Genomic DNA, 18842 nt, shown 5'->3' with positions numbered 1-18842 from the left:
AGCGTTTATATCCGACCGGTACAAGGCGCGCGGCTTTATCAAGTCAAGCCTTCATTTGATGTATTCTCCCATTCGGGTAGTAGAGAAGAGATACCCGGCAGGTAGATCCGCTGGGAATCAAACAGATTTGACCATAGTGTTGAACTGTACAGTTGCTTTCTTTGTGTAACCTTTTTTTGCAACAGCTTATTTCTACAAACATCTCATGAGTGAAGGAATGGCAATCATGAGCCCACAAGTGGAATTGACGGCGGAGGTTACAAACGCAACGGACAAGGATTTAGAACTGAACCATGACAGTAACAACAGTGATAAAATAAGCAAGCCCAAGTCTAGAAGAATGAGGATGCCATTGTCTTGCATTGTTTGCAGGAAAAGGAAGGTGAAAGTACGTATACCGCATTTTCTTGCTTCATGTTAAATTGGACCCAAATACTAACATAACTTTATTTTGCTTTCTTTAGTGTGATCGAGGTAGACCACATTGCAAAACTTGCGAAAAGTACAACAGCGTCAACTTATGTTCTTATGTTGAGCCTACATGGACAAATACAGATGGCAAAAAAGTTACTTTTGTAAATCATATGGGAGTCATGGATCCAAATCAAGCGGAAAAGAGCCTGTCTGAGACAGATATCACTTTCACTCATAATTCTACTTCCATAGCACCAAAAATCTCTTTGGATGCACGGTCGGTGTACACTGATGAAACAATCAGCGGCTCTAGTGATAAAACCGTTGATGCTAGTACTTCTGGGAGAATGGGCCTAAACAACGGATTTTTCACTAACGACAATGTCTCTAACTCGCCACAGTTCAATGATCGATTGGCTAACCCGACATTTTATGGCAGTTCATCTGACATTCCGTCAAGCATATCTTCTGGAATTTCTCCTTTTAACAAGCCATTACTTCCGCCTCTAGAATCTCTGCCAGCTAATGTGACGGGCGTTGCTGGTATCTCGTTGCAACCACTCATCCAGCAGAATCCACAAGCTCAAATGCAGCGCAAGGCTGATCTACAAGTTTTACTTAACAAAATCAAAAAAAGTGATGTGAACGTGAACAACCATGACTGCCTGAAAAAGGTTGACACATCCACTCTTGAAAAGTCTACAATGAATTGGAAGCCACGAGATCAAATGGGTGTTTCTCCTGAAACAGTCGCCTCAAACTCACCAGGTAACGTTTTGGATAAAGGGCAGCCTTCATGGTTGAAATCAAGCAACATGAATTGTATCAATAGCAGCAATGAATCAATCATACAAGGCCATTCATCCTCTGATAAACCCACAATTGCCACGCCTAACAGAAGTCGATCATTGGACTCTTCCTATATAGCCTTGTTTGAGAGTCTTGGGATAGGGGTAGACGAGTCTTATAATTTGTATGAAGGGTTTGTTCCGATGTTATACAAGTTTTCACGAATAAACAATTTTGGACCTTTAGCTTGGATATCAAGTATTTTAAAGGATCCTTTCATATGCCCATTAAGAGATGAAATAGTACAGCATAAGAAAAAATCGTTGTTTAAGGCTACTTCTGAGGGTGAAACCGACCATCAAAATCGATTTTTGAGATACTCCGGAATAGATGATATCAAGCCGATTCACATCGAAGTTCAATCAACTACGGCGACTGATAATGATTCTGATGCAAAACTGGTAAAGGAAGGAATGCTTAATAAACCCTATGATGGTACCGATATTAATACTCATATCAACCCAAAGTGTGTTTATTTCAATTCAAATTTTGCATTACAGCAAATCTTAGATGTTTTACCAGAAAAAAAGGTTATTTGGCTTTCCATCAAACGGTTCTTTACCTACGTTTATCCAATTTTGCCTTATTTAGATCAGCTTTCATTTATCACTGACGTTGAAAAACTCATAGATGGAAATCATTTCCAAGATAGATATTCAGAGGAAAAAATTGGAACAATACACGTCACCAAAAAGCTAGATTTTGCTAACTTAGGCATTTTACTTCTTGTTCTGAAATTTTCAGAAGCATCTTTGATTGTTAACGAAGATCTGGGAGATGGCAGCATTACTCGAACAAAGGATGAGCAATACTTGCTAGACCACCCATTGAATGAAAAAATGATAAATGTTGCTCAATCATGTTTGAACCAATTTAGGCTTCTCAGAAGATGCGCTTTACCAATATTCCAGCTAGCATTGCTTATGAATGAATACGAGAAGCTGAATGGTTTGGCGGATGGGAATGATCCAGATAGCCAGATTTTCATTGCAATGCTAATACAAATGGCTATTTCTATTGGTATGAATAGAGATCCGAGCAAATTTGATACCTTTATAGGTAAAGGCAAGGTAGGCAACCTTTGGAGAAAAATTTGGTATGGATTATTATCATCAGATGTTAAGCAATACATTCAGTTTGGCTCGGGAAAAAGTGCAATGTGTGATTTTTACGATACAGAGCTCCCTGTTTTCGATGAAGAGTCGTCCAACATTGATAATTATGATTTGGAAAGAGTTGTGATTGAAAAGATCAGGCTCAATTTCAAGTTTGACCAGGCCATGTTAGAGTTAGCTGATTATCTATGCCAGTTCAAAAAAAACCCAAATGTTAGAGTAGTGCTCACGAAAGTTTTTAATTTAGAGGCAATGATGAAAGAAAGTTTTGGAACAATGAAGGATTTGCTGAACAAAAGCTCCGATCTTTTCATTGAAAAGGTTAGAAAAGTTTGGGACTTTACCATTTATGTTTTGGCAGTGGGCCTGCTTGTTACTGTTTACCACCAGCTATTTGTTAATTATCAAAAGCTTGAGAGCTATGCAGTTACTAAGTTTGTCAAGGAGAAGAGTGAAGTTCACTGGTTGTACGTCTTTTCTAACTTCAAAAATATTTCAAGCAAAAGCAGTAAGTATTTTGGAATAGGTTTTGATATGGTGATAAGTCAATGTATCATTTCCACCGTGCATAAAGGATGGATTGATTTCATGTCTACTTACATTTGTCTGCGATTAGCCGTCAGCAAAATAGAAGACAAGGCTAATTCCAGCAAAAGAACCCATTTGCTCAGAAAAGTGTGTGACTTGATTGTGGATTCTGAAAATTGGTATTTGCCAAGTTTAAAAATATTATCCCGTCGACATTTTCATGCTTGGAAGCTCTTGAAAGCCCACACTTTTCTTATTGGTCTTATCAGAAAAAATCAGTTGATGTTCAAACCTTTGAGTCATCTATACAACTACGCAGAATACATGAGCGATGCAGATTTGATGAGCTTGTTGGAAATGACCAGATATAGGAATTATATGGCTGAAGAAAACGAATCAAAGGTTTTCACTGCAATAAAGAATCGTATTCTGGATAACTGCACTTCTTTAAGCAATATTCCAACATCTGATTCCCCAAACTCTGATACAGTCAATACAACTGATGGTAACAATTCAGGTCACGACATCGCTATCGATGGATTGTTTCCAATAGAAGCCTGGAACAAGCCTATGGAGGAGGACACTTTCTGGAGAGACATATTTTTCCAGAAACAACAGCAGACTTTTAACGGGCCGACGCCAACCGCTTCTCCGGGCTTTGACTTTTTAGCTCCTCAGATGTTGTCGCAGGACATTTTCCCCGAAGAAGATTACGAAATTAATGATCCATTCGAAGGTCAAGAGGTTGGCCCGGATGGTGTCATTCCTAACAGCTCAAATCCTACTAACCTGTTTGTAGACCAAACAATCTACAATATGTTCAATTAGGGGAAGTGAAAGAGTTCATGCGGCCAAAGATACGGCAATGATTTTCTGTAATTACGTCAGCATTATTAAAAATCATGCTCGAAGAGGAATGACACTGGTTCGGGGAATAGTCAGTGTCTTTTGTATATGATAACAATGTTAATTACTTGTATAAAAGAAATAAGTTTTGTGTAATACGACGTCAAACAAGTACTCTTATTGGAAACTTTCTTTTTGAGTATAGCCAAAATGTTTGGTGGCTGTTTCAGCAAGGCGCTCTCGAGTCTCAGAAGTGCAACTGTCTCCAGATCATTTCAATTTAACCGGGATATCGGTCTGAAATTCGGATCGCAGCATCGAATATTCCTAAAACCGGTGCAAAAAATAGCAGACACTAAAAGATACTACACCACTCTCCAAAGCAACAACGATGGGAAAAATGATAAGGAAAAACAAAATGCTAACCCGCCAATGTTTGGGCATTATGTTGGAGGAGGATTAGCTCTTTTATTTGTCGGAGGAATAATTAGCAGTCAAGATTTCAGACGGGGAACGATTGATACCGTCGTCATTATTGAAAGGGTTGGGGTTGTCACCGTTGCTATGGCTCGCTGCTTTGGATTGTATTTGTGGGTTTTAAATAAAAAGTATGAATCAGATAAACAATACATGGAAGAACTTTCCAAAACGCATCGAAAGGCAGCTGATATCACTTTGCAAGCCCTGCGGAAAAATGGTGGTATTTATATAAAGTTAGGTCAACACATCTCTGCAATGACATACCTTTTACCCTTTGAGTGGACAGAAACAATGGTCTGCTTGCAAAGTGAATGTCCCGAATCTACAATTGAAGAACTAAAGGAAATGTTCGAAAAAGACACCGGTATAAAATTTGACGACTATTTCCAAAGTTTCAATGATAAGCCCATAGGTGTTGCATCTTTAGCGCAAGTTCATAAAGCAATCTTAAGAGAGAACGGGAATGAGGTTGCAGTCAAACTTCAGCATCCATCTTTATCGAAGTTCGTACCATTGGATGTTGCATTAACCAAGTTTGTATTTGACATGATGTACAAGGTATTCCCTGAGTACCCGCTAACTTGGCTTGGTGAGGAAATGCAAGAGTCAATCTTTGTTGAACTTAATTTCAGATATGAGGCTGCGAATGCCCAAAAAACCAAAGACTATTTTAAAGATTACTTAAAATTGACCGCTCTAAGGGTCCCTGACGTTTACACGGCGTTGCCAAGAATCCTAGTTATGGAATACATTGGTGGGGCTAGACTTGATGACCTGAAATATATTGATGACCATAAAATATCAAGATCCGAGGTATGTGGATGTCTAGCTCATATATTCAACAATATGATTTTCCAGTCTGGGTTTGTCCACTGTGATCCGCATCATGGAAACATCGCCATCAGAGCACTAGACAAACCTAAGAATGGACATAACTTTGAAATAATATTATACGATCACGGCCTTTATCGAACCATTCCCAACCAGATGAAAGTTGACTACGCTCGATTTTGGCTAGCATTGATTGATAAGCAGCCTGATGAAATGAAGATATACGGTAAAAAGTTTGCCAAGATTGATGACAAGCAGTTCCCAATATTTGCAGCAGCAATAACCGGTCGGGACTTTGATCATGCATTAAGTGGAGATCTAGAAGGAAAAAGAAGTCAGGCTGAGATAGATAAGATGAAAGAAGCAATGATGGCCGATGGAATGGTGTTGAATCTCATGTCTTTACTAGCTACTGTGCCGAGAATCGTGTTGTTGATTCTCAAAACCAATGACTTGGTGAGGCACTTGGATGAAAGTTTACATAACCCTCTAGGTCAAGAGAGAACGTTTTTGATCATGGCAAACTATTGTGCTCGTACTGTATACAAAGATGACCTAGCAAATAACTCAAGGCTATACTCTAAATGGAGTTTATCGTGGCTTTGTGGTCTTTTGGGTTCTGTTGAAGAGTACTATGGCAGAAATTTGAAGCTTTACGTCTTCGACGTCATGTTCTACTTCATCAACTTGTTGCGGAAAGCAGATCTCATCAAATGAACCTTTTATAGCCCCATATATAGTAATAATGATAAAAATACCTTTTAGGAGACCACCGTCGCGAGAGGCCTTTGGGCACTATGCGTAATGAAACATGAAATGAACCACGTTGAACAGTGGACAATTACAAGAGGTGTTCGAGTGTCAAAAACAGATCTACATAAGCAAGGCAAGCAAGTAAAGGACAGATTCTGTTCTTTATTCCTTGTAGGCCTATAGTGATGAACAAAGGGAAACCTGCTGCGAGTGGGAATTTTTCCAATGTCAACTATTTTCAACCTGGACGACAAAATCAGAATACCGGAAGAAACAATATTCGATTTCAAAACAATACAGGAAATAAGGGGAATGATTCCAGCGTAAGAAGTGGAAATACTGTTCAAACCAATGCGGCTATGGGTGTCAGTCGAGCTAAGGCTAGAAATAGAAACGATTTTAAAAATTCTTCCACTAAATTTTCAAATAAGGGAGGAAATTTAAACTCTTATAGAGACGTCAACTCGGGTGGCAACAGAACTGATAACAATATCAGCAACAGTAATGGTACTAGCAACTATGTGAATAGAAATAATGGCCCTAATAGGTTGCCAAAGAAGTTTAACCCACAAAATAGCAATCTAAAGAAAGGCAATAGCAATATACCCGAAAAGCCCAAAACTATAGCATCAGAGTCTGGTAAACTTATAAAAGAACCAAAGTCCAGAGTTGACTCCACAAATTTTGAAGTAAAATTCTACGGTACTTTAATGCCAAATCCTGAAACATTTGGTTTCCAAAAGCTCCCTCATAAAGCACTTAAAGCCCCCCGTTACATGCTTAAAGAAAATGTCTTATTTGACATGAAAAGCTTTCAGCTCAACCCTTGGGATTACGAGAATCAGAAAAAGCTTTTGAAAAGGGAAACAGAGTTTTCAGGAGAACCCCAGCTTCTCTTTGAAGAGTTCCAAGAATACAGAAAAGTTGAGAGGGAAAACATGGAGAAATACAACTTGGTTGATAAAGAAAATGCCAAGAAATCTTTGGATGATGCAATTGTTTTCAGAGGAAGCTGTCAGGATATGTGTCCAACCTATGAGCGTGTAGAACGAGTTTTTAAAAATCAGGTTTCCAAGTGGGAAAAAGATCCTGTTACAAATAAAATTTCAAGATCACTAGCAATAAAAACGTTCATGAGACCCTCAGGACAAGCACCTCCATTACCATCTGATGTTAGACCTCCAAATGTGTTACAAAAAACGTTGAATCATATAATAGATAATTTACTTCCAAAACTGCCTGAATCACAATCTTTTATCTGGGATCGGACCAGATCCATCAGGCAGGACTTTACTTTCCAAAATAACTACTCTGGTATTGAATCAATTGATTGCCACGAAAAGATTTGTCGGATACATATACTGTCGTTGCACGTCATGTCAGGCGCCAATGATCCCGACTATCAACAACAACAAGAAGTTGAACAATTTAACAATTCTTTACAGACGCTAACTCACATGTACGATGATGTTCGATCAAGAGGCGGTTTTTGTCCAAATGAACCTGAGTTCAGAGCTTACGAATTGATATCTAAGATAAAAGATACAGAATTGGACAGATATCTACAGACTCTACCTCATTATATTCAAACAGCTCCTATTGTTCAACAAACTATAATGTTAAGAAATCTAGTTATTCAAGGTATGAACAGTCTCAATTACTACTACGAGTTCTTCAAAATAATCTTGGACAAATCGAAAACAACATTTCTCATGTCATCCTTGGCTGAAATACATTTCAATGAAATTAGATTCAACGCTTTGAGGGCAATGAGTAGGTCATTTCACTCGAAATCAAAAAAGATGCCTTATGTTACAGATATTTCACACGCGTTAGGTTATAATGATACGAACCAGTTTTTGGAGACATGTGAGCTTTATATGCTACCAGTTTTCCATGATGATGAAACAAACTCAGCTCGTGTTGATGTTACTGCATTGAAATCAGTTTTCAAAATTTCTCAGAAACAACCATACACAAAGCGAATTGATGATATGATTGGCGGTAATTCCATGTCTAGTATCGTTAATGGTGGTATTTTAAATCAAGACTTGAATTTGAAACAGCCTCAAACATTGGAGCAGATTGCCAGGGAAAGTTTCAAGGGAAGTAAACAAAATAGTTCATTCGTTAACGAGATATTTTCCAGCAGCAAAAACTTTCGATCGTCTCGAACTTTGATGGTGATTGAGCCAGAATCACAAAAGCGAGCAGTGAGAAACGAATGTGCAAATCTGAATTCAACCCTCAACAAGCAAAATGAATTTCCCACCTTTCAACCAATGCAAATGAGTAGACCGGCTGAATCTAACTCAACTAATCCAAGTTTTTTTCAGCAAGAAAAAGCTGCAGAGCTAGCTCAACCTAGAAGTCAAATATCTACAAATCCACCTCAAATTCCACCTGTTGATGATCTTGCGACTAAGTCATCGATATCAGATCTCAACCCGCTTAATAAAACTGATGCAACTCAAGGAGTCAATGTTTCGTCTTCTCAGGAGATTATGAGCTCTAGCAGCACAACAAAGCCCGAACCTCGACCTATAGCTACGAAAGCTATTATCCGCAAAAAGTTAACAGAAAACCCCTTGTTTGAACGTGAGGCAATGAAGGCTGCAAACGCTCTTGTGAATGACTTTACTCATAAAATAATCTGTGATTTGATAAAGCAAAAGGTGGATGAAGCAAGAACAAGACGAGTTCTTGCGTCCAAAAATAAGCTAGTCAATGAACTTTCACAAGAGATGTTCAACGCATTCATGAGAGAGCAAATATATCTTGCCGCATTAGAAGCAAAAGCTGCGTTCTTTTTCAAAAAAAATCTCAAGCTTCATGCTGTAAGACAACTAATAAAAAAAGCCAAACAAGTGTTGAAGAACAAACAACTAAGTGAAGCTAGGAACAATGAAATCAAACTATTCAATAATTCTTTAGTTTTGCCGGTTGTTCATCCTAAATTACTTTATACGCCTCAAGAACAGAAACTTGAAATCCCTTTATTTTCAACATCTGTTTCAGATCCTGGTGAAATATTCAATCGCGTAAAGCCTACGTTTGACTTAAGTGGAACTATAGTGCTACGGTCTTCTCTGTCATACACTTCTCAGTGGATATTAAGACAGTTTGGTTGTGCTCAAAACAATAAGGCAAAAGAGGTAGAAAGTGAAAATGGATTCAAGCTCCATATGGAAATTCTTCCGGATAACTTTGAGCCTTCAATTTATTTCAAAAATATTTCATCGATTATCATTCAAGTAGGCACTGTTGAAAACGTCGATGATTGCAAAAGGTCTACACTTCTTAAATGTCTTTCAAAAGACGCGAAAGTTATTGCAAAGCTAAAGGACTATCTGGAGCGTTATTCCAGTGCTCCTTCTTTCTCTTTCGTTATAATCTATGCGGATGCGTCCAAAGTGAATTTGAAATACTCTGAGCTAAAAGCAGTTTTGAATCTCGGAAGTTTATCCTCCTCCGGCATAATTGTTGGATTGTTCAGGCTTGACAGGTCTATTCTGAGCGGAAGTAACAGTTTGGGTATTACAAAAAAGCCTCAGCTGGATTTCCGTAAACTGTTAGAAACCGTCTGGAGAAAAACATATGAAAGGAATAGTGAAAACTCTTCAAAAATGGGACACAGTGTCAGTATTTTGAATAACACGACTGAGAATGCCACCGGTTCTCTGCTGACTCACAGCGTGGCTAGCGAATTCAAAAAGAATGAACTTCCTTCAGCATTGGTAAAAAGAAAGATGAAACATCTTCATCGCGTTATAGATGATTCAAAAGTTAAAAGGAGGAGATTATTCAGCTCTCTTCGCCCTACTGAATTAGATTCATATATTAGTAGTTTAGCGGAAAGGTCTAGCGTTACAAATAATGATTCTGATTATACTAATGGCCAGAGTAGGTTGAACCCAACAGCCAGTGGCATGTTCAGAAATCGTGAGCTTTCAGGAATACTAGGACAAAATAACAGTCTTATGTTGTTGAGAAACTATGAAAGCATCAATGAATTAGCTGATGAAAATTCTGGGCCGAGTTCATATTATGAAGATAACAGACAACGACTCCAGGAGTTAAGTGAACTCGATCAACTAGCCGATACTATTTTGAAAAGTTGAGATAATTTTGTAACAAATATTGTATATTATTCAGCATTAACGACTTACGGGTATATATCATGAAACAACAGAGATGTTGCAGGAAATTTTGGGCAAAGTTCCTTTCAACAGGTTATAAAGCATACGAACTGGGCGTAGTTGAAATTGATATTTGCTTCACGATTTTTCTCGACTGACGAAATGTCAGCTTTGAGTTTAAGCTTTTGATAAACCTGTTCCAACCGTTTGGTGTCGGCAATATTTATCTCGGGGCAGCGAGTGTTATACTTTTTCAAAAGTACTAGCAATAGATTAATATCTAAAACAATTTGGTAAAGTCCATCTTCAGTAAAATCAATTGACAGATTATCGACAATTTTCTTTTGAAATTGGCCAATCAAACTTGACTGGACGTCTAGAATAAACGAATTTCTTATTTTAAAATTGAGTAGCCTCGACTTGAGGTTATTGATATGATTGATAGCTTTCAATATATAAGGTGATACCTCAATCACTTCGCCAGATGCTAACCTCGTTAAAAGACCCTCTGAATTTAAATTGATTTCCGTGATTCCGTTGCCTACTAATTGTTTTATTGCAGTCAACGGCTCTTTCATATACTCCGCAAAAAGTGCATATTCATAACTGTCAAAGCTCTTGTAAATTTTGAGATCTTTATCTTTGGAAAGATTAGACTGAAAATTTATATCGAATGATCTTAAAATTGAAGGAATTATTTTTTGAGTCAAATTTCTCATGTCATAAATTGTGGCTAGATAATAGTAGTCGGATCTCGTAGGATCAATCCTTGACTGTCTTGCAACGTTTTCAACCATTCCATTTAAGAGAACATCAAAAGAGCTCAAAAACTGTTGCTTGATTACTTCCATCAAATCTTTATTGTCAAAAATATGAATTTGATGCAATTTTGAAATAAATACCTTGTAGTAATTTTGTAAGAAAGTAATAAGTTTAGTTGCGCCATCAATGGTATCACTTGGTGACATATTGTCTGCATAGAAGATTTTCCGAATATCAGCATTGAGCGTAGAAAGACACCCTAGTATCAAGTTTTGGTTGATAATAAGAATTGTCGAAGTAACAATAGAGTTTAGCTCCCCTGAATTCAATAGAAGTGCCTTGTTCTGAACTTCGGACAGTTTCTTGTATAGCATGTCATGAAGATTAACCGAAAAGCAAATAGCTGATATTGAATTTGTGTTTGGTGGTAGAAATCCAAATGTTGAAGGATCATTCAAGTCTGGCTTTCCTGACGGTGGTAGTGCCGCTGTATCACCCTGATCCATACTGAGCTGTAAAGCATTGGTAAGGTCAGAGGTGGTACATGAGAAAAAAAATTGTAACCTTGTACAAATTTTGGATACCATAGAACTAAAATAGTTTTTGAAGAGAGCTAGGTCTTTATCATTTGTTTTGAAACTATTTGGGTTCGATTTGGCCTTCTTGCTCAACAAACTGTCAAAATCAGTGAGAAAATACTCCACAATAGATTCAAACTTGAGCATCTTTTTGCCTATTACTAACTCTGTCGCATCATTAATATAATCTGAAGTGAAAGTCCACAATTGTACTATTAGAGGAAAGTCGAGTTTCTCGTATATTTTATCGATTTGTTCATCGTTAAATGTCGAAGACCCAAAAGTGGTAAATAGTCGCTTCATTGTTGTCACTAGAAGGATTTCCGAATCCGGGTCTTGGTTTGACTGGTATGCATTAAGGATTGAGTTTCTTGCATTAAATAACCGTGTGTAGTTTATTTTAGCCAAACCTGTATCCAAATCCTCCATGATGTAATCATACTGAAGTGAGATGAAATCTTTGATTGGACTTCTTGTTGCATTCAACTCAATCATCCTCTTGATAATGCTGATAAAGTTTGACTTCCTGGAGTTATTAGCTTGTAACTTGAAGTTGCTGTTTATTGACTCTATATGAATTTTTTTAAGGTCATCCGTCATTGAAATTTTATAATCGTTAATCACTTTCACCACATTTGACCAGATTTTATCAAATAACGGGTTATGATTTTGCAATGTCTTCAAACTTTGGAAAAGGGCAAAACCTCTTTCATATTCTTTCAGAAGAGAATCGAAATCATCCTCGTCAATGTAGGACTTTAGTTTTTTGGGCAAATCCAGGAAGAATTTATTTTGGTTAACAAAAGTAAGAGCATTGGCAAGTTCTTGCTCTTTAGAGATTAGTAGAAGGACGGGATTCAACAACTGGTTTGCAGAGTTGTTTGAATAGGCCAAGTTTTGATTCAAATTATCAATCTCTTGTCCTAAGTTACTGCTTGAAAATTCATTGAACACCTTGTCTAAAGAATTTTTACTGCTCAACGTTTTCTCAAAATTGTTCGTAATTAATTGCTGCAACAATGGCTTTTTAGCCTCTATATCGTTTTCTAGGTTATGAATCCCCAACATCAAGTCGTTTAAGGATTTATCACTGTGAATGACGCTCAAAAAAAGTTTGGGATTGAATAACTTAGAATCAATTATGTATCTGTTCAACTGAGGATCTCTTGTATCGTCCACTATATCTTTGTCAATCAATTCATCCAAGATATTTTGGTGAAATCCCAAAGCGTCTGCATAATTGGACTTGGCGTTCGTCGATGGATGTCTTTTTATGCTTCCGGGTCTCTCCTTTGTATGGGAAGAATTGAGATCGTTCATGTTGTCCCCCAGAATATGATTGACTACTTCTTTGGGTATTTGCGAAAGATCTTCTGTAGACAAGTCTACCTTAAAAGTCGATTGAATCGAATCATGCTGGTAGTCCTTCGGATTCAACGTTTTCAATTGATAGAAATCCATCAGAAGGGCCCTATCTCCGGCCTTATCTAAATTTATCATTGCTGCTTATCCAAATGTATGTGAGTTCCTGACCACTAGCACTCAGCTGTATTTGGGAAAAGGCAAGTCAAAGTCAACAGATACTATAATGTCCTATTAAACTGGCTTTTCCCAGAAATTCAACAACACTGTATGTAATGCCAGTGTGTTTACGTAATTGCGACATATTTTGTGTTGCTAGCCTAAGAGAAGAAATCTGAACTTTATCTGTCTCAAGAGGTGAGTTTTAGTTGTGATCTGCTACAAACGCTTGTGTTTCTTACAGCTAATACCTGATATATCAATTGTGGTAACTAACACAGAGTTTTTGAACTAGTGGTAATTAGATGCAATGTTTCCCTCTCTAGTTTTATAGCAAATGTATATAGTCTTTCTAACATTTCTTTGAGAAATTTGATTCTGACATAATGGTCACGTGACAGTAGATGACCATATCGGAAGTACTTCTTCATTATGTATTACGACTATATATTTTATTAGGAGAATAACCCTTCTTCATCTTCAGTAAGGTTGTCCAAGACTTTGGAACGGCCTTTTGAATACTCTACAGGGTATCTTTCTTTCACATGGGCTGTTAATTTGTTTGCCATTTTGTTGCCTTTGCGCAAGTTTGACTCAATTTCCGGCAAGATCTCTTGTTTCAACTTCTCGTACTTAGCAATATGCTCTTTCAGGGAAGACTCCATTTCGTTGACAATCTTGAGAACCTCATTCGCAGAGTTGTTGAGCTCCCCGGCCATTTTGGATTGTATTACTAAAGTCCTATCAAACGCCAACGAATCGAGGGCATTGTTCAAGCTTCCAATGAGATACTCAATTGGATTGAATCGTGACTCGTTTGGTATCAAAGAGGGCTTTTCGGCACTGTGCGCAGCGACAGGGGAACTGCTTCGGATCCTTTCCAGCACGAGCTCGTCCTCATCTTCGTCATGAAAATCATACTCGTTCTCCTCACCGATATTGGCGTCCTCACATCCATTCTCGTCGTCGTGGGACCTCGCAGCTGCATCCCGCTGTAATTCCATTTCACTGTGACCTTCAAGAATGGGTTCTCCCCCCTCTCCAGCCTGACTCCTATTTGGCCTTCCACTACTAGGCGACAAGCCTTCCAGGTTAGCTAATCCTTCCTCCCGATTGACAACCGCATATCTTTCGCCACTCAAACCAGATGTCACTTCATCGTAGTTGCCTTCATCGCTGGCCATAGTTTCATACCCTGTCTCTAGTGATTACCATCACACCACACAGACCCCCCACAATGTTCTCCGCAAGATGTACGTCTCGTAACAGTGGTTTTTCTTCGGATAAGCCGCCGCTTAGGTAATTCCCTCTGACAGAATTACATGACAGGGCTTATCAGGGAGCTCCCTGTTTATACGCCACATGAGCTAACCAGCCTGAAGTTAGGACTTCATAGACATATCTAACAAGCCTGTTGGATTGCTATATTAGAATTTCCAGCCAAAAGGAGCAAGCTTTAGTTTCAGAGCCTTACCTCCATGTGATGGAACACCGCATTGTTTCAACTTGGTTGCATGCTACTTTTCTTCAACCAATCCACCCCCTACACACAGACCTCTAGGTCTGTACTACGGCAGATGCAATCGCACTGGAAGCGGATTCTGATCCAGATACTTAGGCCCAAATAAACAAGGGTTCCCTGCGTAGTTGTTTTTGTGCTCAACGAGCTGAACAGCAGAGAGTAGTAACTGTCACCAAAGTGCGTCTCGCTCTTCGGTGACTTTCTCAGTAACACCAATTAGTTCATGTTGTTCGAGTTTGTCGCTTAGAACTGATCAGTGTGACATTATTGATAATCACCATATCTGAAACGTTGTTCGACACCTGCACCGCATAACCCTTACAACCGACTTTCAAGCGATATATACAACAATGGATATGAGAGAGCGGCTAAGGCCGTTTGGAATATCCTTTGAGAAATCATTAGAGGATTTGATCAAAGGTATCAGATCAACGAGCAGTGATCCCGAAAAAGCAGCCCTCTTCTTAGACAAGGCGATCCAAGAATGCAAAGCCGAATTGAAGACTTCAGACTTGGAGCTAAAGTCTACTGCAATATTGAAGCTAGCTTATTTGGAAATGTACGGCTTCGACATGAGTTGGTGCTCATTTAACATCCTCGAAGTGATGTCTTCTCCCAAATTCCAACACAAGAGAATAGGTTATCTGGCAGCAATACAGATACTACAAAGACAGAACAACGATGATGCCTTGATGTTGATGACTAACCTCTTGAAGAAGGACCTAAATTCTGTTCATTACATCGAGACATCGCTAGCCATTAGTGGTATAGCAGCAGTGGTTTCCAAGGACTTGGCGTTGGATATAGTCGATGATATGGCTAAAATGCTCTCACATTCAAAACCGTTGATAAGGAAAAAGGCGGTGTTGGCAATGTTCAAGATATTTTTGAAAAATCCAGAGGCGTTGAGAGCCTACTACGACAGGATTGTAGATAAATTGGAAGACCCAGACGGATCTGTCGTTTCGGCTACTGTCAATGTCATCTGCGAGCTAGCACACACAAACCCTGCCAATTACATTGATTTAGCGCCTCGATTGTATGCAATGCTCAAAGAATCAAACAACAATTGGATGGTAATCAGGTTGTTAAAATTGTTCTCGTCACTTTCTTTGACGGAACCACGGCTCAAAAACAAACTTCTCCCTGAGATAAAATCGTTGATGATATCAACAAAGGCATTATCATTGACTTATGAGTGTATAAATGCAATATTGAACGGAAATATGCTTTCATCGGATGATATTGAAACTGCACATTTGATTGTTGAGAAATTGTTAATTTTCTTCGAAAGTAACGATCAGAACTTGAAATACGTTGGGTTACTGGCGTTTATCAAAACGTGCAAAATACATCAAAAGTTAATCAAAAAGCACGACAAAATCATCTTGACCTCAATTTACGATAATGACTTGACGATTAGAGAAACCTCCCTAGATATTGTCAACTCTTTGGTAAGTGAACAGAATATTGTTGCAATTGTGACAAGGCTGACTGTTCAGCTACTACCATACAAGGAACAGCAAGAGCATCTGGATGAAATCAATAGAAAGCTGCTGTCCATGGAAAACGAAAGAGAAGGAGAAGAAGATGAGGAAGATGGGGAATATGAAAATAGTAGCTATAATTTAATTGGGTCATCCCAACAACCAATCGTTGTTTCTGACAAATACAAGTTTCTTTTGATCAACAAGATAATTGAAATTTGCTCAATGAATAATTATGAAAATATTCCAAATTTCAAGTGGTACTTAGGAGTTTTGCATGATATTTTGAAGCTCAATGTCGATAACAAGATCTCGAATGTTGATAGCATAATATCCCAACAATTGGTTGACATCGGTGTTAGAGTTCCGAGTGTAAGACCAAAATTAGTCGACATGTGTTTGGAATTGTGTCAAATTCCTTGGAATTCAGATGAGAAAGTCTTAATGTTCAAAAACGGTCTAGGCAATTGTATTTGGATAGTTGGTGAATACTACGATGAGTATATTCAAGATGCAGATGTGGATTCAGATTCAAATTCAAAAGCCTCCAATTCTGATAGAGATGAAGATAATAAGTACTCTGCGATTGAAATAGTTGACTGCATATCAAAGCAAAGATCGCTAGAGAGACTGGGCCATATAAATTTTGACGGTACGGTTTCTGTATATATACAAGCTATTGCTAAAATTTTTGGCAAATTTTGTTCAATTTTCGGTGAAAACAAATGGTCTCGTTCCCAGTTTCAGTCAGTCAACTCTTTATCAAAAAAGATTATAACTTGGTTTAATAAGTTTCAAAACAGTCCTAATTTTGAGGTTCAAGAACGTGCTTTATCATTTATTGAGGTATTAAAGCTTGTTGAAGAATCAATCCAAAGTGAACTTGAGACACTGGAATCTTCAGGCGATGACACAGCCTATCCTCCGAACTTTCTTATCAAGGGTTTTGTCCCTCTTTTCACTGCAACTACGATCAAACCTGTTGGACTGAAAACACAAAGCAAGATTCAGCCACCGGTAGACTTAGACCTTGGTGATGCATTTGACGATCAAGCAGTTTTGAATTTTCAGAACTTATACAATAGACTAAAGATTGAAGATCTGACTGTAAACTTTAGCGACGATGAAATTGATGATAACAAGACTGAAAGTGAGGACAGCTACGGACAAGGGGCTGAAACAGACACCGAAAACCTTTCTGTATTTGATGGTCCCGGAAATGAAAAAAAGGATAGAAAAACTTCAAGCAATGATCATAATGATGACCCATTTTATCTAACCCTCGATGATTCTCACGGAAACAACAAAAAAGAAAACAATACGGACAAAACTGAGTTATTGGCTGAAGATATAAAAAAGAAGCAGAAAAAGTCACTGAAGCCTAAAAAATATAAGAAAGAAAAAGTTTTGCTTATCGAAGATGATTACGATTTCGACGAAGTTGACAATGCATTAGCAGACACAACCAACCCCCCTGGGGAGAAAAACAAGGAAACACCTAAACATTCAGGATTTTTAGTCGACTTATCACGTTTAGCTGGTGTTGATTTAAAAAATCCAGAATCCACCGAGGAGGCTTTCACCAACGAGTATAACGAAGAACTAGAAAAGGAAACTGACGTTCCACAGGAAGTCAAAATTGAAGCACCTTCTCCTCAACCTGTGAAGAGGAAACCAAAGAAGAAGGTCAAAAAGAAAGTTGCGCTCATTGAATGAAATCACAATTTTCCACAGATAGTAAACGATGTTTAAAAGTTTAAAAGTTTATAATATACATATACAAATCTAACAAAAAAAATTTAACTAAGCACGAGGTTCACTAACCACCTTCCTCCTTTTCCTTTGGATAGTGATCTTGAGAGAGTTCTCTGTTCCTTCAGATCTGGTAACCATCCCATTTCCATTTGAGCTGGAAGCAGACGGTTTGGCCCTTTTCCTTGGTGTCTGAGGTTCAACTTCTGTTTGGACCGACTCGGCACTACTTTCAGATTTGATTTGATCTTTCAAATCTAGGTAAGATCTCACTTTGTTTTCGTAACGCTGGTTTTTTTTGACAAGTTCAAAAAAGTCGTATCTGCTGGTGTACAAATCGGGAAATATATTACTTTCCTGAATGGCCAAATCACTCGATAAAGAATCATTGATCCCGATTAGGTTGTGAAATGCGTTTAAGTTTGCTCTCGAGTCGTCGCTAGTTTCAACTTTTTCTAAGTCGATCAACTTAGTCACTAGCGGCCTCATTCTTTCATTATTTCTCAGAATCGACATCAGTTTTTCCTCTAACTGAGTGTTGCTGAGGTCGCTTCTACTCTCAAAGCTCTCATGCTTGTCTATGAATTTCAGTGCGTCAACTAGAGTGTTATTTCGTAGCTGTTGGTATTTTGACAGCTTTTTGAGGTATAGCTCAAATTCGTCAAGCACTTTTGAAGTGTGGTTGGCATTCTTGTATTTATCCAGTAGAAATTGATATAGCGTTCGATACTCTGCTGTTGATCTTCTTTTCTGAGACCCCGTGTCTCTAGCGTCTGATCTGGTATAGCTGTCACCGTCTTTATCACTTCCAACACCCAGCTCTGTATCATTGTCGTTCTCGTAATTATCTTCATCTCCATTGTACTCATCATGGTATTCCTCGTACTCATCCCTTCCACTAGTTTCGACTGCCGCAACAGTGGAGGACATGGTTCTGGAGTCACTATCCAGCGTACCGACGTCTGTTTGTGTCCCAGTTGAAACTAGATCATTATCTGGGGAAGGACGGTGCTGCAGCCCGCCGAAATTCACTTCCGGTTCTGCAGGATTAGTAAGCTTCGAAAGGTTCATATCTCACTGTCGTCTATTCTTGATTAACAGCCTCTAGTTCTGCCTCCTCAATGTGCCCTGCACCACCAGGTAAGACCAACGAACGACCTTCATTAAACTCACCATCTTTACCTCTCTCTGCAACAGTGCTTTGGTGCCTCAATGCCATTACGTAAGGCGTTGGATTTTTTTCACTCTTTTTTCCCTTCAAAAAC

General features: G+C 38.4%; 7 protein-coding genes across 7 annotated transcripts; 4 read left to right on the top strand and 3 right to left on the bottom strand.

Annotated features, from left to right (window-relative positions):
- Positions 1-169: 169 nt before the first annotated feature.
- Positions 170-3928, top strand: PICMEDRAFT_61296 (hypothetical protein). The gene is made up of 2 exons (XM_019163462.1): positions 170-388; positions 465-3928. The coding sequence occupies exons 1-2, from the start codon at positions 206-208 to the stop codon at positions 3732-3734; spliced, it is 3453 nt and encodes a 1150-aa protein (XP_019019956.1). The 5' UTR covers positions 170-205; the 3' UTR covers positions 3735-3928.
- On the top strand, positions 3910-5831 carry PICMEDRAFT_14376 (hypothetical protein). The gene has a single exon (XM_019160344.1). It carries the CDS (start codon positions 3963-3965, stop codon positions 5778-5780), a length of 1818 nt encoding a protein of 605 aa, XP_019019955.1. The 5' UTR covers positions 3910-3962; the 3' UTR covers positions 5781-5831.
- Positions 5832-5939: 108 nt separating this feature from the next.
- PICMEDRAFT_14375 (hypothetical protein) lies at positions 5940-10187 on the top strand. The gene has a single exon (XM_019160343.1). The coding sequence runs from the start codon at positions 6002-6004 to the stop codon at positions 9935-9937; it is 3936 nt and encodes a 1311-aa protein (XP_019019954.1). The 5' UTR covers positions 5940-6001; the 3' UTR covers positions 9938-10187.
- PICMEDRAFT_70438 (hypothetical protein) lies at positions 10042-12795 on the bottom strand (the record flags this gene model as incomplete). Its single annotated transcript, XM_019163642.1, has 1 exon — positions 10042-12795. One exon carries the CDS (start codon positions 12793-12795, stop codon positions 10042-10044), a length of 2754 nt encoding a protein of 917 aa, XP_019019953.1.
- Positions 12796-13131: 336 nt separating this feature from the next.
- Positions 13132-14409, bottom strand: PICMEDRAFT_14372 (hypothetical protein). The gene has a single exon (XM_019160342.1). It carries the CDS (start codon positions 13998-14000, stop codon positions 13272-13274), a length of 729 nt encoding a protein of 242 aa, XP_019019952.1. The 5' UTR covers positions 14001-14409; the 3' UTR covers positions 13132-13271.
- Positions 14410-14688: 279 nt separating this feature from the next.
- On the top strand, positions 14689-17541 carry PICMEDRAFT_9349 (hypothetical protein; the record flags this gene model as incomplete). The annotated part of the gene is made up of 1 exon (XM_019165088.1): positions 14689-17541. The coding sequence occupies one exon, from the start codon at positions 14689-14691 to the stop codon at positions 17539-17541; it is 2853 nt and encodes a 950-aa protein (XP_019019951.1).
- PICMEDRAFT_14369 (hypothetical protein) lies at positions 17260-18690 on the bottom strand. The gene has a single exon (XM_019160341.1). The coding sequence runs from the start codon at positions 18646-18648 to the stop codon at positions 17629-17631; it is 1020 nt and encodes a 339-aa protein (XP_019019950.1). The 5' UTR covers positions 18649-18690; the 3' UTR covers positions 17260-17628.
- Between the last annotated feature and the right edge of the window lie 152 nt (positions 18691-18842).

Source organism: Pichia membranifaciens, assembly GCF_001661235.1.
Source record: "Pichia membranifaciens NRRL Y-2026 unplaced genomic scaffold PICMEscaffold_1, whole genome shotgun sequence".
Lineage (NCBI taxonomy): Eukaryota > Fungi > Ascomycota > Pichiomycetes > Pichiales > Pichiaceae > Pichia > Pichia membranifaciens.
This window is presented reverse-complemented; position numbering and strand designations above follow the sequence as displayed.

What these genes read in the sequence shown, in the direction of transcription:
- PICMEDRAFT_61296 (XM_019163462.1), top strand. Translation starts at nt 206, where the DNA reads ATGAGTGAAGGAATGGCAATCATGAGCCCACAAGTGGAATTGACGGCG. An exon ending in GCAGGAAAAGGAAGGTGAAA is followed by an intron (nt 389 to 464) that starts GTACGTATACCG and finishes TGCTTTCTTTAG; the next exon opens with TGTGATCGAGGTAGACCACA.
- PICMEDRAFT_14376 (XM_019160344.1), top strand. Translation starts at nt 3,963, where the DNA reads ATGTTTGGTGGCTGTTTCAGCAAGGCGCTCTCGAGTCTCAGAAGTGCA.
- PICMEDRAFT_14375 (XM_019160343.1), top strand. Translation starts at nt 6,002, where the DNA reads ATGAACAAAGGGAAACCTGCTGCGAGTGGGAATTTTTCCAATGTCAAC.
- PICMEDRAFT_14372 (XM_019160342.1), bottom strand. Translation starts at nt 14,000, where the DNA reads ATGGCCAGCGATGAAGGCAACTACGATGAAGTGACATCTGGTTTGAGT.
- PICMEDRAFT_14369 (XM_019160341.1), bottom strand. Translation starts at nt 18,648, where the DNA reads ATGAACCTTTCGAAGCTTACTAATCCTGCAGAACCGGAAGTGAATTTC.